The sequence below is a fragment of the Myodes glareolus genome, chromosome 14 (assembly GCF_982192425.1).
Source record: "Myodes glareolus chromosome 14, mMyoGla1.1, whole genome shotgun sequence".
In the NCBI taxonomy this organism is placed as follows: Eukaryota; Metazoa; Chordata; class Mammalia; order Rodentia; family Cricetidae; genus Myodes; species Myodes glareolus.
Window position 1 is genome coordinate 23,191,855 of NC_142039.1, and position 23,860 is coordinate 23,215,714.

The 23,860-nt window shown below is 42.5% G+C and overlaps 1 protein-coding gene and 1 pseudogene across 6 annotated transcripts in view; both read right to left on the minus strand.

Annotated features, from left to right (window-relative positions):
* Positions 1 to 5,604: 5,604 nt before the first annotated feature.
* Fbh1 (F-box DNA helicase 1) overlaps positions 5,605 to 23,860 on the minus strand; it is a 41,492-nt gene continuing 23,236 nt past the window's right edge. For all 6 annotated transcript variants that reach the window (XM_048461184.2, XM_048461182.3, XM_048461186.3 and 3 more), the window contains 13 exons: positions 22,371 to 22,539; positions 21,587 to 21,809; positions 20,713 to 20,800; positions 20,541 to 20,627; positions 19,740 to 19,876; positions 17,522 to 17,621; positions 17,305 to 17,426; positions 15,720 to 15,795; positions 14,782 to 14,979; positions 14,155 to 14,280; positions 11,711 to 11,817; positions 6,697 to 6,828; positions 5,605 to 6,066 (listed from right to left, as the gene is read on the minus strand). In XM_048461184.2, coding sequence (XP_048317141.1) covers positions 5,896 to 6,066; positions 6,697 to 6,828; positions 11,711 to 11,817; positions 14,155 to 14,280; positions 14,782 to 14,979; positions 15,720 to 15,795; positions 17,305 to 17,426; positions 17,522 to 17,621; positions 19,740 to 19,876; positions 20,541 to 20,627; positions 20,713 to 20,800; positions 21,587 to 21,809; positions 22,371 to 22,539 — 1,736 coding nt within the window. In that variant the 3' untranslated portion in view covers positions 5,605 to 5,895. The remainder of the gene's footprint in view (positions 6,067 to 6,696; positions 6,829 to 11,710; positions 11,818 to 14,154; positions 14,281 to 14,781; positions 14,980 to 15,719; positions 15,796 to 17,304; positions 17,427 to 17,521; positions 17,622 to 19,739; positions 19,877 to 20,540; positions 20,628 to 20,712; positions 20,801 to 21,586; positions 21,810 to 22,370; positions 22,540 to 23,860) is intronic.
* On the minus strand, positions 11,850 to 13,823 carry LOC125417544 (peptidyl-prolyl cis-trans isomerase NIMA-interacting 4 pseudogene; annotated as a pseudogene).

Here is a 23,860-nt window from a genome sequence, read left to right on the forward strand (position 1 = left end):
TCTGGGCTACAAAGGAAGGCCTGTCTCTCTCTCTCTCTCTCTCTCTCTCTCTCTCTCTCTCTCTCTCTCTCTCTCTCACACACACACACACACACACACACACATATGTATAATCAGGAACAGATAAAGCAGAAGTAGTCTGTGACTTAAGCTTCATTTTAGCAGGCTACTGGCAGGATTGCTCAATAACTATTAAGTAAAACTGAAACAAAAGTAAAGGTCAAAGGTTTGGCAAGAACTATACACAATCAGCAGAACCTTGCCAACTCAGCCCCAAGTCTCTGGCTCCATGTGACCAGCTGCTCCTTCTGGTAGATGGCCTTATAATGAGCATGAGTGCTTCTGAGTAATTTATCCATGTCTCTGGGCAAAAAGGTAAAGGTACTAATTACAAAACAAATATGCAATTTTCTAAACTCTCTTTAAAATAATCTCCATGGATACTCAACTGTGCTAAGACAAAGTGGTCCTGCATATGGCTGCTGGTGTTTTCGCTGTTCTAAGTCTTAAAGATTATATAGGCAGAGATTCTGAAGATTATCCACACTGATTTCCATAGTGGCTACACTAGTTTATATTCCTATCATCCAGACTGTGATGGTTGATGTGAACTTGACATGATTTACAATCACCTAGGAGACAAGTCATCAGACACATTTGTGAGGGATAATCTAGATCAGGATAGCCTCTGGACATGCCCGTGAAGGAGTATCTAGATCAGGATAGCCTCTGGGCATGCCTGTGAAGGAATATCTAGATTCAATTATCGTGGAAAGACTCCTAGCCCCCCTCACACAGTCTTGGATCCTGAACTGCACAAAAGGAGAAAGCAAGGCCAGCACCATCAAGTATTCATTGAACTTTTTTTCCTTGCTGTAGATGCAACAAAACCAGATGCTTCAAGCCCATGCCACTCTGACTTCCCTTCTGAAGTGGACTGTAACTCAACCTGTTTGCCAAAAACAAGACCTTCTTTCTTAAATCATCTGGGTCAGGTATTTTGCTACAGCAAAGAGACCATTACTGAGACAGCACATAAGGGCTTTGTCCCTCCACCATTTGTATGCTCAGCAGTATTTGTTACTCTCTTAGTGATAGCCATTCTCACTGAGATGAGTTGGAAGCTTAATGTTTTATTTTTCATTTCCTAAATAGCTAAAGACGTTGCCTATCTGTAACTTGATAACTGTCTATTTATCTACCCATGAATTTCAGGGGATTGAAGATGCCTGAACTCATAAGCCACAAAAAGATGGAATATACGCAAAGAGTCTGGATTATGTATACTATTGTGTTTTCTTTGAATTTTTTGACTGCAGAGAGACATTTGATTCTGGGGACTGCTAAGCTAAGCCAACATATATATTAAAGGTATTTTGAATTCAAAATATGGGTCTAAGGATATGTTGCTTTGGAAAAGAGGTTCTTCTTTTGTTTCCACAGAGGATGAGAACCTGTGGATTGCTTCCAGACTAGTATGGTTTGATGGACCAAGACTCCCCCCCTGAAAGGTTGCCTTGAACTGCCCTCAAAAAATTACTTCACCCAATAAACAGCAGGAAGCAGTTTGGGGAGTACTATGCCCAAATTTCCAAATATTGTTTATAAATGTTTCTTTATTTAAAGGGAGATATGCTATAGAGATTTGCATTGGCACAGATCTTGGTTTATTGATGCAAACTTAAGGTCAATCATGTTACATGTATATTTCTGCTCTTGATTAAAGTATTGTGGTTATGTAGTTCATTTAAAAATGTAAAAATAATTAAGAAATATAGGTTAATAGATAGTCATCTATAATAGTTAAGCTTGTAGTCATGTTAGATTTTCTAGATGGACAGATATGTGTTTCAGATGGATAGGCATTCTTCAAACCTTTCAAAGACTACAGAATATGGCATTTAAAATGTTTTAATAACTTAGGACTTTTCATGACAATGAGACTCATATGCTCCTGGCAGCACCAATCTACTTCAAGAGGAAGATGAGCATCGAAGAGGTACCTTATGGAGTTGGTTAGCCATTTGGGCAAGAAACTGCTCTTGCCTGAACTGCTAACTGGACATGCAGGACCCACAGAGAAATGACTGCTGCTGAACTTGCCTAAATGTGAGATGATCCTTCAGGTTCTGGCTTCATGAAAGAGTCTGCCAGACATTCTGCAGGATGCAAAAGAAAGTTACTGACAAACTGCCAATATAGGCGGACCTGTCTTTGAAATTTCCTGCTTCATTGAAAAGTCTGCTGGATACTATGGGCCTATAGGCTGAATGAAGATGGATGTCCCAATGGTACAGAAGAACTTTGGGTGACTGTTCAGGCAGCAAGATGTCTCTGTCATTTCTAAAACTTTGGAAGTTGCTTACAATGAACTTCCTGTTTACTTAGGTAATATTATATCCTTCTGGAGTCTTTGATGAAGTTGAAGAATAGTTATAGTTTTCCTTAGTTATGATAAAAGATAAAGTAGATATAAATATTTGAACTGTAATTCTTGCTTGATACCTGTTTTGTTATATGTAATTTGACTGTTAAAGTTAAAACCTTCCTCTTTTATTTGAACAGAAAAGGGGAGGTGATGTGGGATTCCCCTTTGTATGCTGTGAATTCAATTGGTTAATTAATAAAGAAAGCTGGTTTGGCCTGATAGGGCAAAAGAATAGAGGGAGGCAGGGAAAACTAGACTGAATGCTGGGAGAAAGGAGGTAGAGTCAGAGAGAAGCCATGGTAGCCCTATCAGAGACAGATGCCAACTTTAGCCAGTAAGCCGCAACCACGTGGCAATACACAGCTTAATAGAAATGGGTTAAATTAATATGTAAGAGTTAGCCAATAAGAAACTAGAGCTAATGGGTCAAGCAGTGATTTAATTAATACAGTTTCTGTGTGATTATTTCGGGGCCGAGCAGCTGGGAACCAGAAAATGGCTTCCTCCAACAGTGAGGGTGTCTACATGAACACCCTCACTTTATCAATTCCTTTGCTAGCTTTTTAATACTATGGTTCTACTGTCATAGTTTCTGAAGACATTTAGGTTTTGGGATCAGACAAATGTTTTTCTTTGTAGGAACTTGTGACCTGTCTTTGTTGTTCTGGAAATCTCACTGTACACTCAGTTCTTTACATTGTGCACTCAAGAATTCCTGACGCAACATACTCATAAATTTGGCTGTGCATATGGTAGGCTATTTGTTCTATAACAGAGGTTCTCAACCTGTAGGTTGCAAACCCTTTGGGGTCAAACTACCCTTTTACGGACGTGGGTCACATATCAGATATCCTGCATAGCATATATTTTCATTATAACTCACAACAGTATCAAAATTAGTTATGAAGTAGCAATGAAGTAATTCTATACTGTGGGGGGGGGGTCACCACAATATGAGCAACAGTATTAAAGGGTCGCAGCACTGGGATGACTGAAAATTATGGTTATGGAAACTCACATCCTCAATTCAGAGTTATTTTCATTTTTGACAGGGTTTCCTGTATCTCAGACAGACCTTGAATTCACTGATGGAGTGGAGGATGCCCTTGAACTTCCAATTCTTCTGTCTCATCTCCTGAGTGCTGGGGTTGCAAGTGTGCACCACCATTCCTGGTGCTGGGAGCGAAAGCTCAGGCTTGGTTCATACTCAAGGCAAGCGCTCTACCAACTGAGCTACATTCTCAGGTCTAGTTCTCTTTTTTAATTTTGTAGTTTGTTTTCTATACTCTTTCTAAAATCCCTTTCAAATTTGATTTCCTGTTTTTTAATTTTCTCTTTATTTATTTGCTTATTCTTGCAACAGGGTCTCACTATGTAGGTCTAGTTGGCCCAGAACTCTGTATGTAGTTCAAGCTTCAAACAGTTTCTGCCTCCTCCTGGTTAAAGATATGTACCACTGTGTTCGGCTTTTTTATTTTTAAAGGGTCTCACTATGTAGCTTTCCTTATAACTATGTAGACCAGGCTGGTCTCTAACTCAAGAGATCTACCTGCTTTTGTCTCCTGAGTGCTGGGATTAGACGCATGTATTAAAATACTATGCCTGGTAACTTATATTTTAATCTTCCTTTTTGCTCTAACTTGTTGCATTTTTATTTTATTTCTTCCACCTATGTCAGCACTTTCTTTATTGTGTTCTCCTCTCTGTCTATCTCTCCCTCTCACACACACTACCATCCTTAACCTTCTATTATTAAAGATACACAGACATTCTTCTTTCCCTACACAGACCCTCCAAGCTGACCCGTTTTGGCATTCGGTGTTCACCAGAAAGGTGCTCTTTGGTTCATGGCTCACAGGCACTGAAGCCCAGTGTGACCATTGGCACCTGGGAGGGGTTTCGTGCCTCCAGGTTTGTTCACTGGGTGATATGGCTGATCTGCTTTCTACAAACTTTAACGTCCCTGTCCCCATTGAAGGAAGATGGACTCTGTGGAGAAGCAAACTGTAAGTGTTCTTCCATGTGGTTATCTGTTTTCTTTGCTATCAGAGTCTGATGGGGAGACTCTTTCAGTCATCATTTTAGTATGGCTTTGGGGAGAAGACAAAGTAAACACATGGAATCCATTAAGCCTCCGGAAGTTCCTCACTCACACTCTGACCTACTGCAGCTTAGCTCCTAGCATGAAAGGGACTTTCCATGAAGCCCAGGTTGACTGGAAACTTGTGATGGTCTGCCTTCAGCCTCCCAGATGCTGGAATCACAGGTAGATGTGTGCCGCTAGCCTCACTGAACTCCTAGGTGATGCCAATGATGGTCATCTGAAAATTCCCCATGCCCTAATGACTAGACCCACTATGTTAACATGGGCCTGCCCATCAGTCAACTATTTTGCTGACATTATAAACCTAGCCTTTACCTTATCTGACATCTTTAAAATACAATCTAAACTGGGCAGTGGTGGCGAAGGCCTTTAATCCCAGCACTCGGGAGTCAGAGGCAGGAGGATCTCTGTGAGTTCAAGGCCAGCCTGGTCTACAAGAGCTAGCTCCAGGACAGGCTCCAAAGCTACAGAGAAACCCTGTCTCGAAAAAACAACAACAACAACAAACAAACAAAAGAAACAATCTAAATTATAACTAGAATGACCCAAGATCTGATGCCAAAAGACATCGGACACTGCTTGGCCTGACTTGAGGCTACCATGGTAAATTTTCTGGGTGATGTCACATGTTTTTACCCACCAGCCATCAGCATTAGAAAGCTGTTAAACGGCAAAATTCTCAAATACTAAAATGATATACATTGACAAGACACAGGCTTTTTTTGCTGGTGGTTTCTGTAAGAACTTACCCTCCATCATGAGCCCCTCCACACCCATCTCTCCCTATTGACTCCCTAGTCACTCCACAGTGACTGCTGACCTTTTCCTGCAAGTGCTTTGGCTCTCCAGCTGTGCCAACGGGAAACTGGGGACGCCTACTACTGTCCCCTTGTGCGTGTCTTCTGAACGTAATGCCACCTTCTTGTCTATCCCATGAACCCTAAATGACAAAGACCCAGCTTACTCATGTGTCATTCCTCAGCATGAAAACCATATGAACAGTGACAAGATACTGCAAGAGATAACGGGAAACAGACAGTAGGACAAAGCTTAGAAATGACAATACTGAAGCTAGACTTCACAGTGGCATGCCAGTGGGCAATGCCGATTTAATTGAAACCTTGTAATAAAAGTTTAAATACATAAAATGATTTTTTTTTTATCAAAAGGACTTTCCCCACTCCCTGACCTGATGCATATAGAGACAGGCAAGTGGGAACTGGCTATCTGTAAGGAACGGAGAAATGGCAGGTCCAACTCTAGTTGGTATCTTCTTCCTCAAAAATGCTCTGTGATTGAACTCGGAGTCTCCCATGAGCAGGAATGCAGTCCAGCATGGCTCCTTCAGTACATGGAGTCAGCCTCAGAAGACAAGGAAGAGCAGGGCCTCATGCCTGGGCAGTACTATGTCTTCCACAGTGCGTTCCATGGCGCGCACCTGCTCCGGGGAGGCAGTCAGGAACGCCAAAGGCCCGATCCGCTGCTCCGCACACGAGTGGCAGAGGTAGCCACCCTTGTTTTCCTTCCTGTTGCTCTACAGGGACGGATAAGGAAAAAAGGTAAGGTGACCATCTAAGGACAAGAATTTTCCACCAAAAAGTACTGAATCACTGTCTCGGCTGCCAACATTCTGAAGCACTATGGCTGTGATGTCCTTACTCCTGTGGACACCCAGAGATAATCCCAACACAGCACTAACATCTAGATTCAACTCTATCGAAGTCCGTTAGGGGATTAGCCACAAATATCCAGTCAAGAGATGGAGACTAGGGACTGGAGCTACTGCTTGCTGAGTGCTGAAATGCTGGATTAGCATGTTCAACCCAGTTGGTTCAATCTCTAGCACCAAAGAATTAAGAAAGTGACAAAGAACCAAAAAAAAACTCAACCAGGCCCTCCAGGTAAATAGCTCTCCCCTGAAGTGTCTGGCCACCGCTGTAGCTCCCAGACGGCCTAGCACACCCAGGCAGTGTCATTCAACCTGATTATCCCATCTCTGACATGAAGGCAGACCTCACATCTGCCGTGCATCCGTATCAAAGCTCTTAGAAAAGCATTAAATAGACTTCTCCATTACCCCCCTCACCCAGAACCTAGACAGGTACAAAGCTCACAGGTAATTAAATGGGTATGAATGAATTAACCCAACAGCCAGTGAACGCACATAGGTGATGGGCAGTTTCTTCATGGTAAGGATGGTGTCCACGGGGATGGTGTTGTTGCACTGCCCCACACAGCAGTGGACCACTCCTGTTTTCAAGACGTTACTTGTCAGCTCTGCTTGTAAGAAATACTCCTGCGAAGGAGAAAGGCAGAGGAGATGCATGGCAATACTGCTACCTTCTACTTGAAACCTCCAACAGCCAAGGACCTGCTTCACCCTTCAGACATAGCCAGAAGCAGAGGGCTTTCTCATTTTCTAATATTCCTAACTCCAGTGCTATTGACAAGAAAGAACACTCTAGCCAGTCCAATTGGTTCTTTTGGTAAAATTGTTACATTTTAAAAAAATAGATTGATAAACATGAATGTATCATTTAAATGATGTTTCAGGACTCTTTCTGGATTCATAGTCCCTATCCCCAACTGTAACATTAATAATTATTATTGTTGTTAGCATCATCATCATCATCATCATCATTTTGACAAAGTCTTGCTAAACAGTCCAGAGTGGGCCTAAACTCTCAATCTTCCTGCCTCTCCCTTCCAAGGACTGAAACTGCAGGCACACTTATGCTTGTTGAGCCAGAGAATTACTGCATAAATTACAATCCAGGTGAGCTGAGACTCAGAACTGTAAGAAGCAGCTTCCCCAGAGGACACGGCTCAGTGACAGCAGTTTCCTACTGAGTGCAAGGCCTGGTTCAACTCACAGCACCACAGTCAAGCCAACCCACACAGCCCTGCGCTGCTGACTCCCAGCTGTCACTGCCCAGCAGGGAAGGCTCTTGCAGCTTTTTGTTGTTTTTATATTTTTTAGTTTTTCAAGACAAGGTTTCTCTGTGTGGCCATGGCTGTCCTGGAACTCTCTCTGTAGACCAGGTTGGACTCGAACTCATGGAGATCTACCTGCCTCTGCCTCCCGAGTAGTGGGCCATGAGGCCTGGCTTCTTGTAGCTTTTTTTATCTGCATCTATTTCACATTATCTTATAAAGTAAACACCACAGCACACTCTGGTATTAGTGCCTGGCACACATTACCAAATAGAACATTAAAGACCACTGGGTCAGGGCCCTTCACCTCGGCTCCCGAGGATTCTAAACAATATGGACACTAGCAGGGTGCACATATTTGCTGACTACTAAAGCATGACTTCATATTTGCTGGACAACAACTAGCTACTTACTGAATTCTTCACTATCTATGTGGCCCCTGTTTTGATTCATTTGGTTCACTCCCTTGCAGGACTTGCCCACAAGTTACAGAAAATAGAAGATACATACATAAGCGCTATGACAGTCTTGACTGTCAGGTAGACAGGATAGAGAATCTCCTAGGCATTGGTGAAGTGTGCCTTGTGGTGTGTCTGTGGGGGTTATTCTAGAGACAATCAGACCCTGAGGGGTCTGAGCAAATACATGGATCCATACAGTGGCACTATTGGAGTGGTGAAAAGTAGGAGGTGGAGCAGCTGGAGCAACAGGTCACATCTGGGGCTTGCCCTTGCCCTGAGCTCTCCCTAGATAACTTCCTCTGCTACCTCACTACCACACCACACCTTCCCCACTGTGAGCCCTCTAAAACTGTAAGCCAAAACATAACTACCTTTCTTTAATCAGTGCGTGTAAAGTATTTCATTAGAGCAACAACGAAACTGACACAGACACTCTGGTTCCAACTGAGCACTAGGAACTAACAGCATAAAGCCCTTCCTGAAGTTACAGATTTTTTTTAAAATATTTATTTATTATGTATACAATATTCTGCCTGTGTGTATGCCTGCAGGCCAGAAGAGGGCACCAGACCTCATTGCGGATGGTTGTGAGCCACCATGTGGTTGCTGGGAATTGAACTCAGGACCTTTGGAAGAGCAGACAATGCTTTTAACCACTGAGCCATCTCTCCAGCCCAAGTTACAGATTTTTACATCCCTGCCACTGTCACCCCCAAGCTCCTTCCCAGAGCAGCAGCACGAATTCAGCACATCCTTCCGACCCATAACAAAGTAGCTTCAAGTCTGCACATGTCCAAATACAAAAAATGTATTTGCTTACATTTCTGGTTCCCTTCTAAGCTATTCATTCCTCCCAGGCCCAAGCTCTCTTAGCCACTGAGCCTTCTCTCCAGCCCTGTAACTCCAACACTGAGGGATCCAATGCCCTCTTCAGACCTCTGCACATGCATGGGCACCTGCAGCTCCACACACACGCACATAGACTAATTCACACAAATAAAAACAAATCTTTTTTTGTTTGTTTGTTTTGTTGTTGAGACAGAGTTTCTCCATATATCAGCCCGAGCTATCCTGGAGCTTGTTCTTGTAGACCAGGCTGGCCTCGAACCCCTGCCTCCTGAGTGCTGGGATTAAAGGTGTGTGCCACCACTGTCCAGTCAAATCTTTTTTTTTAAAGTACTTATAGCCAAGGTTTATTTAAAGAATTGTTTAACAAGGACTATGTGCAGATGAAATTGCCACTCTGCTTACCTCTATGGGTTTAGAGATCTAAACTGGAATCAGTAAAGTTTAAGTGGGCCAAATCCAGACCCAGGCCTGACTTGTCAATCAAGATCACTAGAACACAGACACACTCATATATGAAGTGGCTTACCCAGGGCTGCTCTTCTGGCACAAAGCAGGCCTAAGTTACTTCTCAGAGAACATGTGACCAGCAAAGCATAAAATATTTACTATTTGATACTTAATAGAGAAAGTACTTCTTGGGTGGCCCAGGTGTCTTTGGAGATGTGAATTAAGAAAAAGTGTGGGTTCTAAGTTCTGATTAGGGGCTGTCACATGCAATGAGAGGCAGGTCAAGGGCAGCTTTAGGAAATGCGTAGCTATAGGAGCCCACATGTGACTTAGTTTCCATCTGGAATCAATCCCGACTTAAAACTCAGTTGAGTTAAAGCTTACCTGCTCTGCTTGCTCCAGTATCCTTGAGGTATGTGAAAAAGTTTTAATTAAGCCCAAGAAAAAGAATATTTTGCCCATAAAAAAAACTCATTATCTATTAAGATGCAGGCTAGTAATGCCAACCTTAGGCACAGAGAGATAAAAATTAAAACTGCTTACGAGTAGCAAGCACATAATAGACAGAAAACTGCTTACTCAAGGACAGAAGCAGTCTTGTGGTTAGACACTAACTGACTACGCTGTGCTTTGTTCTGCTTTTATAGATAAGCAGGCTCTAAACTAAACGCAGGGCTGGCGAGTATTCACCAACAGACCTCCCAGATCTATTCTGTGTCTCAGTTTCAGGCTCCAACATGCAGCTGATTTCAAACTCCACAGGCAGATTACCTCAGAGGCTTAAAGGAAAATGCTAATGGGGAATAGAAGGTAAAAGTCTAAATAAAATGCAAGGTAACTGGTCCTGTGCCAGAGGGCTTCTGCATGCCTGTTCTGCTGCTACTTAAGACAGGGTCTCACTATGCTCTCCAGGCTGGTGCCAAGCATTCTCCTACTTTAGTTTTCTGAGGAGAGGAACTGCGGACAAACATCACTGCATCCAGCATAAAACTTTGTTGTGATGTCATAGAAAAGATTTACTTGCAAAGGCTCTCCTTTTAAGATCTGATATTATCTTTCCCCAAAAACATGAAGAATTCCTTTTCTAGTATTGTCTACCTCTTAATCTAGATGCAGCGTATGCGGACAGGGATTTACCTTATGCACTGTAATTCTAGTACTGAGAAGATGACTGACACATACGAGACACAGACACTATGCAACAATGAGTAAAGGTCTTTCTCCCACTACTTAAGAACTCTAGGACACTGAACGTCCCTCACTAGAATCTAGTAACTGTCTCATCTAGTTTGAGCCTTTGCGGAATCAGACAACTATGTTGTCTCCTTAAGAAAAGACACAGAACAGGTACAGGTAAATGGCCTTTCTGTACAGTCTTATACTGTGGGATAGGTAAGTGTCCCAGTTAGTCTTATGCTAATTTGATACAATCTAGAGTCATTTTAAAAGACAGAACCTCAATTGAGAACATGCCTATACTGGGTGGGATTTAGGTGCATTTTCTTCATTGATAATTGATGTGCAAAGGCACTGTTCATTGTGGGTGACGCCACCCCTGGGCAGAGTTCTGGGTGCTATAAGCAGAGTCGGGAAGCCATGTGGAGGAAGCCAGCAAGCAGCACTCCTCCATGGCCTCGCACCAGCTCCTGCTTCCATGCTCCTATCCTGACTTCCCTCAGTGATGGACTGTAATGTGGAAGTAGGGGCTAAAATAAACCTGTTCCACCCCAAATTGATTTTGGTCATGGTGTTTCATCACAGCAACAGAAAATCTACTAAGACTAAAAAAAAAAAAAAAAAAAAAAAAAAAAAAAAAAAAAAAAAAAAAAAAAAAAGCACTTCCATCAGTTTTTACACCTACGGTTTAGATTTTGGGCTTAAGCCTCCTTGGTTGCTTCAGGGAAAGAAGCACATCAGTGGCTGTTAATGCAAACTCAAGGCTGGGAAGACTAAACTGTTTATAGCTATGCCTGTGAAAAAGCAGGACAGAGAAAGTGATGAGGCACGGATGGAGAGCAAGTTGTTTGTGGAGGGTGAAGGTGAGAGCTGCAATAAAAGACTAAATATAAGTGAGCTCACTTTCTTGCATCTCCTCAGAAGAATTGGCCCAGATACCTAGAGACTCATGTGCCCTGGGGATTCTTCTGGAAAATCTACTGCTAGAAGCAGGTGCCACTTCAAACAGAGCAGGGCGGGGGATGGAGGGGATTGTAGTTACAAAACACAAATTTGCCAATTTTCCCCCCAGGAAAGGGAAATTGGCTGAGCAAATGCAGAATCAAGAAGTATATGAAAAGCATTGACATTTTAAACAGACCTGTGCAGTCTGGCATGAATACACTCGCTCATTTCATTGGTTAGAATACTACTGCTCTAGTGACCTTTGCCTCTGTGCACTTACGAGGTCACCCAGCACCCTCATCTTAAGGCTCAGGTTGATCCTGCAAACAGTAGGAAAGTAACTCCTAAATTACCCATTTCTCTTACCCCAGCCAGAGTCAGGATGTTCTCCAGTGATTTGGTCATTATGAGCCGCTTCTTGGCACGAGTAACAGCAACATACAGCAAATTCCATTCATCCTCAGAAAATGACTCTTAAAAAAGGAGAACAAACAATTCAAAAGCCTACCTACAAAAACTCATTTTCTCATCTAAATGCTTGGAACTTCTCACTAATGCCTTACAAGCCTCTCAACATTTGCTAGCTATATATACAAAATTTTCCTACAAATGTCAATTGAAACAAACAAAAACCTCAATAACTAATTACACAAAATTTATTTTTAGTCTTGTTACACAGTAAATCTTAGCTATGTTAACTAACTCTTCAACATCTGCAACGAACCCAGCAGATACTAATGTGTACAATGGACTCAGTATATACTACTGTGTGCACCCAGCAGATACTAATATGTGCAATGGACCCAGCAGATACTAATATGTGCAATAGACCCTCGGGATACTAATATGTGCAATGGACCCAGCAGATACTATCTGCAATGGACCCACAGGATACTAATATGTGCAATGGACCCACAGGATACTAATATGTGCATGAACCCAGGGAATACTAATATGTGCAATGGACCCACGGGATACTAATATGTGCAATGGACCCAGCAGATACTAATGTGTACAATGGATAATGGACCCAGCAGATACTAATGTGTACAATGGACTCAGTGGATACTAATGTATACAATGGACCCAGCAGATACTAATGTGTACAATGGACTCAGTGGATACTAATATGTGTAATGGACCCAGCAGATATTAATGTGTACAATGAACTCAGTGGATACTAATGTGCTTTGTCCTCACTTTTTTTTTTTTTTTGTCTATGAGGCAGACAGTAAGACTGTGGTGTACAGAGGATACCACATTCACGAATGAGCCTACCACTAATTAAGGGGCAGATATGAACCAAGGTCTGTGCTCCTCTCAGTTTCCTACAGTGTCTATCTGGATTAGTCCACTCTAATCTGGAACTGCCTCACATCATCACAAAGAAGATGACACACTTCTTCTCTTTTTTTCTGACTTTTTTAAAAATTGTTTTTATTAAGCTATACATTTTTCTCCACTCCCCTCCCCTTCTACCTTCTCCCATGATCCCCACATTCCCAATTTACTCAGGAGATCTTGTCTTTTTCTACTTCCCATGTAAATTAGATCCATGTATGGCTCTCTTAGGGTCCTCTTTGTTGTCAAGGTTCTCTGAAACTGTGAATTGTAGGCTGGTTTTTCTTTGCTTTACGAAGATGACACATTTCTAAGTCCACCTCACATCTACCATCTCACAGGCTCAATGCCTAGCAAACTAGACCAGCCAGTCTATGAACATTCTGGCAGCCAGTGAGTTGTACCTACAATCTGAACGAATGGGCTATACAATGTATAAGTCATATCTTAATGAAACTGGTGTCCAAAAAAAGTATTAAATCGTAAAAGAACTTATTTGGTTTGGAAACTTCAAATGCTTTAATTCTGAGATTTTTTTTTCAGTCTCTCATGTGATTTTATTTTCTCCCTTCAACCACAACAATATGATGTCCATACTCTGTTCTAACTGGTGGGTCTGTAAACACAGGCTTAATCATCCCACTCACAGGCGACGCAAATGCTGCTTCTTGAAACAGTCCTACCATGGACCCTCTGTTCATTCACCCCAGGTCACCCCCTTGCCTGGCTTTATCTTTTCTGTATTGTGTGGTCATGTTTCTGAATCTCATTCCAGACTTTAACTTTCCATGGCTTCCACGATTCTGTCCTGTTTTTCATGTAGAATGTGTCTGACCTCTGACCTTCACTGCGCTGCCACCACCCTTAAGGCCTTGAGCCTCCTTATCAGTGCTGTCACTCCCAGAGGCTGCACCTCCTCTCCTCACCTTTCCAGAACCACTTTCCTTTCCCCTACAGAAGCGTCTCCTAAGCTTTTATTCTGAAATTTAAAGTCAAAGCAAAAGCAGTGCTGGGCAGACTTTAACCCTGAGCCTCGAGAACCCCTGGTAAAGCGGCAATGGACACAGGTGGGGATGGGATCCAGCACCGGAACATGCAGGACTCTCTTTTCAACTTCCAGCACTACAAATAATAACATGTTTCCCTTGCTGAGTAAGTACACTGATGTTTGGAAGTTGCATGAGGCTGGGACATATCATTTGTGTCTGATGATGCAAAGCCCAAAGCTGATGGGCAGTTGTGTTCACAGGGACATCATGATGCAATATCCTACCAGCCACCTGAGAAAGACCCCATGGAAGCCCGGCTTCCCTAAAACAACAGAATTAAAAATCAGAAGTGTAGACCTAGGTGTGACTCTTTGTTCTGGAACAGGAGGCTGTCCTATCCCATCCAAACCAAAGGAGTCCAGTCCAGCTACAGAACAGGAGCACCCCAAGAGCCCCTGTGTCCCAATCCAGTGTCCTTACCAACTCTGAAGTGAGGAAGCTGGGCAAGATTATGCCTGGCACAAGGAACTTTCACGAAATCATCCAAAACATGCACAGTGTCAAACTCTAAGCCTTTGGCCTTGTGCACAGTGCCCAGAATGTACTCTAGAACAGAAATGTAGCAAGTTAGATGGGGACCCCCACAGGGAATGAAACAAAGCATCCTCGCAGGTGTGCCCCTGCATAGGGAAAGGGTGCAGGTAGAAATAAGGGTGAGAAAGTAAAATAACCAGTCACAGGAATACCTCAAAGGAGCCCATTCAAGAGGCCAGAGAGACTCTGACCACATCCCACACTCACTTTAGGCATAGAGGGACAGGGGCCCAGAAGGCAGTTTTGCAGCTTGCCCAAAGTTACCCATGGCAGAGCGAGGTCTAGAAAATCCTATTCCACTGGATTGAAAGTGGAACAGAAATAAAAAGATCCTGTGGGGAAACAGCTGCTCTGCTTCTGTATTTCTTTAGTATTTAACATGGTGCTAGGATCCACACCAGGCCCTGTCCCTTTTCTTAATGAGCACAGTCACTGGTAGCCACAGACGCAGAGGTACTTTAAGAGACCATCCACTCCTCCTCTTGAAGGAAAGGCAACAGCTGCTTTCCTTACCTGCAAAGTCCAGATCTTCTATGTGGCATCTCTCTATCCTTTCAACTAGTTCCGGAATCCTGATATTGTATTTTTCAACTACTGCGATCTTCGCTTCCAGCTCCTTGTCCTCAGCAGCAGTCACGTACCTCTTGAAGCCACTAAAGCCTTCTTTGTGCACCCATCTTCTGATGAACCTGTCCTTAATGATGAGGTTGCCTAAGGAAGAGAGATACCCAGGTGAAAATGAGAGAGACTGTTCAACACAGCAGCAGCTGTATGTGTCTAACCAACAGCACAACAATGGATGGGCTTAGAGCTGGGAGACCAGGGCAGCAGTCCTGACTGGGTCACTAACTAACTCACTGTGTATCCCCGGGCAAGTCAGTACAGTGGCCTCGCAGTCTCCAACTTGAGCATTACAAGATGTTCAAGAACCTCATCTACTTCACAGAGATTTGAAATAGTATAATCAAGGAGAAAAAGTACCACAGAAACACTATAGGTTTTAATCTGTGGTCCAGAGAAGCAATGGTGTATAGCTGCCCATCCGGCAGAAGAATGCAGGAGAAGGTGGCTTACAGCACCAACGTTGACAATTACTGAGACTACTAAGAAGGATCTGGAAAAACTTGCCAGCAGTTGTGAAAACAGATCCCAGATATCCCCTGTCTAGGGAGAAGAGCCAACCTAGTTCCTCAGAAGAAGAACAAGAATCCTGGCTCCGGGCAGTGGTGGTACATGTCTTCAGTCCAGCATCTCTGAGAGTCTGAGACCAGCCTGTTCTACAGAGCGAGTTCCAGGACAGGCTCCAAAGCTACAGAGAAACCCTATCTCAAAAAAAAAAAAAAAAAATCAAAACAAAACCAAACAAAAAGAACCCTGACTCAGAACCAGCCCCGCTTCCCAATCCCGGCTGAGTGCTGGTTTCCACACTCTGAAGCCAGGCCTGTACTCACGTTTCCTCCGTTCTTCCTCTGGCTGAAGAAGGGTCCAAATGTCAATGATTCTGTCCAATCCAAATGATTTAATTCCCTGAAAAATTTTCAGTGGAATCTTTGTTTTGTTTTGCTTTTTTATCAAAACAAAACAAAACAAAACAAATCCAGAGATGGAATTTTGAAAGGAGATGGTTTCTTAGAAACAGATCACAAATATTGTTAAATCACACACACAGGAAACAAAAAGCACTGATCTATTGCCTCAAAATCTACCTACGCTTTAGAAAGGAAAGCCCCAACTGCACACTGCTTTGTCTTCAATAAGAAGACACGTTCAGTGTGCCTTCCATAAATACGCAATGGCGAAACACGGACATAAATGATAACTAAACACGGCTGGCAAGCAAGACGCTCACCATGGTTTCTATTGGTAAACAACTAGAGGGTAACTCCTTGTCCAGTTATTCTGTAATCTAGAACCAGCTCTTGGTGGAAAGGCCCTTACGGTGCCATGGGTGGGTTTGGCCCTTTTTTATTTTAGAAGTGCCTGACGGGTATTGTCTGTGACTCCAGCATTCGTATGGAACCAGGCCTAGCACAGGAGTCAGCCATGACAAGGACTCCACCTCTAACAAGTTCTCATCCTTTGGTGACAGTCACGACCATAACACTGACAGTGTACACTTCCACCAAGTGTATGATTTAGAACCATAACACATGTCACAGGCAGACGTGAACGTAGAAGAGGGAGAACAAGACACTTCATATCCAATGATATTCCAAAATTACTATCTTCTTTCAATAATGAAAATGGTTATAATTACTAGATGAAATATTAGAGACAACAATACAATGATCAGATAAACTGTTGATATGTTGAGTGAAAATAACAATACTTTTATGTATATCATTAACAGTAATTATGTAAAAATATGCATTTATAAGGACAAAGACAAAAATAATCAGCAAAAATGAGACTTCTAGGAAATACCAGAGTTATATGTGATTTTTCTCTTTTAATGCCAAAATTTCTATATAATATTTATTTTAAACAAAAGAAAGAAATATTTTATGATTTAATATTTTACTGACTGCCCAACATATAGTAGGCCCTTAAAAATATTTTCCATTAATGCCCTTTATTCATATATCTTCCAAGTTAAATATGCCACAAACACGTCATTTCATTTTCTCTGCCCAAGAAACAGGCAAACGGCACTGCTACATCTTTGGGTGGAGAATGAGGCACACAAGTGGTGACTTGCCCCCAGCCACACAAGTTAGTGACAGAGCCAGAGTGAGAGCTCTGTGTTCCGTTCTACCCGATGTCATCAGCTCAACTGTGCTTCTACTAATGTCAACATGCAATCAAACCCAGGAGCCAAGAGCCTTACATCACAGTCAAATGTAAGAAGAGTGCTCATTCACTGACTGTGGCTGACTCCACAGGACTGCTTCACTAGCACAGAGTGTCCAGTCACAGTGAGGCCCAGGGAGAATCCAAAACCCAGAGGCTTTCCTGCACAAGATTCTAAGGACGCCAGTGCTTTCCTGGGTCTGACCTCTGTTTCTATGCATGAAGCAGTCAACAATTTACTCTTACCCCAATCAAATGTATCCTTGAAGGTGACTCTCCTTCTGTGACCCGTACAGCCTCATCAAACACATTGGCATTAGTCCTGGACAGCAGAGCCACTTGTCCCTTTACATCACCTCTGATGCCACCTGAAGGAGAAAGTGCAGACTCCGTGCAAATCAACACATAGAACACAACTAATTTGGTTAAAAACAAAACAAGATTAAAAACCAGAAAGCCTTACTCTGATGGTTCCCTCCAACCAGTGTCTTTTTCCTGACTCTCTTGCAGACATCCAAGATGGTAGCCCCCACATAAGCTATTTCCACGCCAAATCTAAAACTCTGTTGTAAAAAGAATACAGCGAATGCAGTTAGCAACCTGCTCAGAGATGTGAGCTCGCGTCTGTCACTGCCAAGGCCTCACGCACCCTACACAGGAAAGAGATATGGAACTTCACTAAGTAAAATTACTTAGACACAAAAACAAGTCCGATGATTGAAAAATTACTGTTTCTATAAACAACAGCACTTTCTCTTTTTAAAGATTTATTTTTATTATTTTTAATTAGGTGTATTTTGGGTATCTGTGTGTGGGTATGTGTTAACTCGGTGTTGTCCACAGAAGTCAAAAGCAAAAGATCCTTCTAGATCCTTCTAGAGCTGGTGATATGGGTGGTTGTGACATAACATGAGTACAAGGAACTGCACTGGGGTTCTCTGCAAGAGCACTAAGCACTCTTAACCTCTGAGCCATCTTTCAAATCCCAATAATGCCATTTTCCACCCCGAGACCCTGAAATGATCTATGACCCAGAGTGTCCCCAACACATAATCAATACTCCTTTTCTTACCACTATCTTCAACTTCACTTGGCCCTCAAACTTCTTGGCTCATCTATTTGGCCCCTTTACTTCAGATCTCACACTCAACAGTTGTGTGCCCTCTGCCAGAGTAATCTTTTCTAAACACTTTAACTGAGTTGTTCTGTTGCTATCAAAAAGAAGCATAAGACATACAGAGAAAGAAACACGCCCCTCCCAGGATCCTCCACTCTCTGGACAGCCCGTCTCTACAACTGTCCATTAACTGTAAACTTCTTTCAAGTAAATCTCTTCTTGCCCTTTCTCAAGTCACATCTTGTGGAGTTTAAATTACACAAAGGTGAAGAGAGGGCAGAGATTTTGCCTCTAAGACCTTTTTCAACATCAACTTACTGACTCTGTTACATGAGCATTTTTAGGATTGGGATATACAATGCTCATAGAGAGCCTGCTGGACAAGCACAGGCCTTGGTTTCAATCCCCAATACTACAAAGAAAAAAAGGAAAGAATTCAGTTAGGTGTGGTGGTGTATGACCATAATCCCTAGAACTCAAGAGGCTGAGGCTGTAAGACAGTGAGTGAGGTCAAGACCAGCTTGAGCTAAATGTACAGTGAGTTCTTCTCTAAAAAAACAAACGCCAAAATGAACAATCTCCGTATGTCTTGGCCCATGCTGTTCCTACCACCTTTTTACCTGCCTAAATAGGTTCCTATCCTTCAACACTCGGCCCAAGACCCTATTTTCTTGACCACATCTGCTGGAAAGATTCCAATCTTCCCAAACTTCTGTTATTCATTGCCTTTCCCCATGCATCCATAATAAAATAAAACAAGGCACACTTTGGTGAATAGTAATCATGTTGTCTATTTCATGAACTATGTCTATATCTACATCATGAATTATGTCATATAGTTGCAACCAATAAGAGCAAAACAAACTTTCAACAGGACTTTCTTGCTATAAAACTATTCAGAGTGAATCATGATCAAATTATCTGTAAAATAGACATTCATATATGACTCAAAACAAAACATAGCAAAAAAACTCCCAGCCTTATGCTATCCTGTAATGGAAGAGAAAAAGAAAAAAACAAATCTCTTTACATAACTCCAGATAATTTATACAGACGCTGCAACACCCACTCCTGTGTGAGCGTTTGCAGTGGAGGAACCTGAGTGCATCTAAGTTAACATCAACAGTCACATCCCATATTGATAATATATACTCCTAAAGCCATGAGAGAGATGGCACTTCAACCCTGTGATTCTTCCAAAACCATAACCCTTGTCTAACCTTGAGAAAAGGCCCCTGAGAGGTTTCAGCACACAGCTGGACTAAAACTACTTGATTAGTACAGAAAACTATCCATGTCATCAGAACCAAGGTTAAGTCTGATAAGATGTCGTTTCAAAGAAAACTAGAAGCAGGCGTGACTGTCCATAATATACAATTCTAAAGCAGCAAAAACTAAAGAAATATGAATGAACCATGGACTTTAGCTATAACAATAAACTGGTTTGTTATTTGTGGAAAATAAAATATCCCTTCCACAGTGCTGGTACATTCAAAAAACTAAGAGGGAAAACAGACTGCTTGCTTATATGTGCTAGGACCTGAGGATAAGTACAAGCGCTTACCTGTGTGAGATAAAAGACGTGGGTGTGGGGGACTGTGAACAGAGCGTTCACTGCACCTCGGAAGGTATAGATCTGTTGGTGGGGGTCCCCCACAAAGATCTTCCCACATGGCTGAGACAGAACTATGTTCATGATAGCTGCAACCAGCAAGGGGAAAAGTGAGAAATCTGAAGGGCAACAATCCACACAGCACAAAGAAGCCATATTTAAGAAAAACAAACAAACCAAAACTAAACCAGCCCAAGACAAACAACAAAAGTTTCTTTTCCTACAGTGCAGGCATTCTATAAAAGGGCTCGATTTAATCTTGGGCATAGTATCTGGTAATAGGACTGTAGATTATTTTTAGTCCTGGGCGAACTGATTATAGGAAAATATACAGACAAATGTAATTTTCTATTCTAAAATTATCATACTCCAAATTACCTAAAAAGTCAGTATTTTAATACTGTCTATTTTCTACTAGTCATGCAACACAAAATTTCACTCTAAATTGACTACCTTTTCTCAATCAGCATGAGGCTAGGTCCCTATATGCCGAGGATGTAGTCACTCAGCATTTTAGGAACAACTTCGGTAAAACATATAGAGGAAGACAAATCTACTTCAGATGTGGGGAACAGACAACTATGGAAATCGTAAGTCTAATTTCTGAAAGGCTAAGAATCATTTGCTCCTCTTCTTTAATACAAATAAGAACAACCAACTTATTTCATGTATGTGTCCTCTTACATAATCATGATGCTGTTTCTAGGTATTTGAGATACATATGTTCTACTGATGTCCTGAATAGTTTATCACCTGGGGTACAGTCCTGGGCCTCATCCACAAAGATGGCGTCAAAAGAGGCAAGCAAAGGCTTGCTCAGCTGCCAGAGTTTCAAATAGCCTAGAAGAGAGTAGGAACCAAGAGTCACAAGTCATAAGCAAAGCAGTTCCATCTAAGAGACAGCCACACTAGGAAAGCTGCTTACCATCATGTGTCATTTGGTATGCATCTTCTTTACATTCCTCCAGCTTCCGCATATTGTCCCAAAGTCGGCTTGCTTCATGGACACCATTCTAAAAAGTAAGTGACACAGGAACCCAAAGTTTAAGACCCTGGAAGAGACAGTACCCTGAAATCACACCTCTGCTTCCACACAGTGCAGTGGGAGCAAACACAGCACCCCAGAACATAGCAGGGCCCACCCTTTCAGGGCTCCAAAGAGTCTTAACACTGAGATATCAAGTGCTTAGAAAGGTACAAACAGGGGCCACAGCAGAGCAAAGATCAAAGACCTCAACAGCTGATGAACCAAAGAGCCAACTGTTTTTGTAGACTCATTATTTGACAATTCATTTTTTAAAATCTACTAGGGAACAGCTTTTTTATGAGCAAAATGTGTGTAGAGCCACAACAAACAGAAGGAAGGAAGGAAGGGAGGGAGGGAGGGAGGGAGGAAGGAAGGTGGATGAAAAGGAGATTCCCAACGACTGATTAAGAGCTGAGCTCTTACAAACTATGGGCGAGTCCTTCAGCATCTGCTCTGACCTAGTACACAGGACATGGGAAAACTGTGGCAGGTAATAAAACACACTTCTCTGTGACCCTAGCACTAAGGAAGCTAATGCGGGAGAATCCTGAGTTTGATATTTGCCTGGGTCACAGAGACCTTCACACTCCCGAAAACAGAGAATCAAAAACCCAGTAGGACTACTATGACAGCTAAGGGAATGCCTGTGAGTGCTCCCTACAGGAAAAGACGCCACGTGGTTCCCAGCTATCAAGACAGGCATTCGTTTCGCCATGACAAAAATGACAAAGATAATACCATATTCCTCATTCTGAACACACTGGAGACTCACCAGTTTCTCACTCTGCTCAACCATGACTCTCTGTCCTTGGCTATTCTTGCACCATATGGGCACGTGATCAATAGTCGGCTCTTCGTCAGCTGACGCAAAGAAGTTTTCTAAAGTCTTACACACTAACTTGGCCCTTATGAATCCACCTTTCCCTTCAGCAAGGACGGAGTTAACCATGAAGGGCGTTAACTTGAAGAGATTCAACTTCTTCTTCAGCTGGTACCTGTAACACATACCACAGTGAATGCCACTGGCCTTCACAGGCACTGTGTATTTACCGTATCCCCAATTCTCATCACCAACAAGGTAATTCTAGGTATCAGACACAGGAGAGGTTTTAAGAACCACAAAACCACATCTGAACAGCTTGCCCTAAACTTTCATGAACTCACAAATGACAACCAGAGAGCTGTACAAAACAGCTCACAGCAGATGCTACTGTGTGGTTCGTGCTCCAAATAGTCCCTCCCCTACCCAATAAAGTACCCACAGTTCCTTAAGCCTTTGGGTCCACAAAGCCTCAGGCATACAAGGGTTTCCCTATTTGCCCTCCCCAGAAGTGTCTGAAACTCTTCAGAATTTGTGACATTTTGAACTTCAAAGTCATGATTCCAGGGAAACACAAATTCCTTCTCAGTGAGACAGCTATTTGTAAACAAATTAATTTATAGTGTAAAAGTATGATTATCCAAGCTCTTTTTGTCTCTTGTGTGTACACGAGACACACAAGCCACGTGAGAGAACAGCAGCCACGTGAACTGGCGCCAGCAATGGTGATGCTCACTTTCGCCCTACGTGACTGTAGGCCATGGAGTGGAACGTCTTGCAGATGACATTGCTGGGGAAGACCAGCTCTGCCTGCTTTGCGATGCTCTTGTTGAATGTGACGTACAGAAACCTGCTCTGAGACCACTTCTCAGCATACTTGACCAGGGTAGAGGTTTTCCCAGTGCCTGTTGAAGCCAAAGGAAAGAATATGACCCTCTGACTAGGAAAATCATGCACCAGGATCCCCACTCAGGTGTTTCTCAGGCTTATCCATCCTCTGACTTAAGACTGGCATCAATATTGATAAAACGTGGTGCTGTGAATGGAGCAGGAGCCCTCCCTCACAGAAGGTTAGAGTGGCTGGGATCTTGGCTCTGTCCACGCAGGAAAGGGAAAGCCACTGACCTCACTGACTTATTATTTGAGTTTGTGAAGACATGGGTCCCCAGAAGCAAGGACTCAGTTACAGCGAGCTGTGCTGCACTAGAGGCCATACATGTCTCTGAAGCAAGAACATACACAGGGACTCAGGGAACCTCTGATTCTCTCTGCTGCACCTGCTCTACTTTCTACCATTCATCCAGTTTTCCAGCTAGTCATGTATTTCATTTAACAAATATTTACTGAATACTTATTACATGGTCACCTATGTGCCAAACACAGAGAGATAATAAAAAAAGATAATAATCTAGTTAGAAATAAACACCAACACAGGGTGAAACCAGATAACAAGATGAGACTCTAAAGTTAGCACAGGGTAGGAAAGAGAAGAGTGAGAACCAGAAACAAAACTGGTCTCACCTCTAAGGTAAGACTGGGAACATGACTCCTCCTTCCCAGACTAAAAAGGCTGCTCTGAAGATCCTCTTGAACTGAGCAGACATATTACAGAATAATGCATGTGCTGGCTACTTTTACTGTATGGTAATCAGGTATGATCAATTAGCAAAACAGTTACATTGAGCTCAGTAATCAGATGTTCTGGATTCAAATTACTAAAAAGGTTTTCATCAGGAAGAGACAGAAATGATAAGAGTGAACATGGCATGATAGAAAAAAAGAGAGAAATGGGGTGTGGGGGAGAAGAGAGGGAAAGAAGGCATCCTGGAGAGGTAGCATCCCACTGATTCTGGCTCTGCCACTTGCTTATTTAAACTAAAGTAAGACTCTTTGAACTTCAATGTCTTCATAAAATAACACTATCAAACCAACTCACAGAATGCTGCCAGGACCAGCACCACAGCAGGCCACTGCAGGTGTTTAATAAATGTGGCCAGCAGGATATCAAAGTAGAAAAGCAGCAGGAAGGATTACAGGTAGCAAAAACAATGTGAGCCAAAGTTCAAACAAGACTCTCCAGGTATTTCAGGAGACTCTAACTAAGATAAGAAGCACAAGAGACAATATATTTAGGAAAGCAGACTGAACCATGAAAGACTCTTCAAGACATCCCCTGTAAGACCAGGAAGCTCCTGAACCCTGTTATGCAGATTAATATGACCTGCC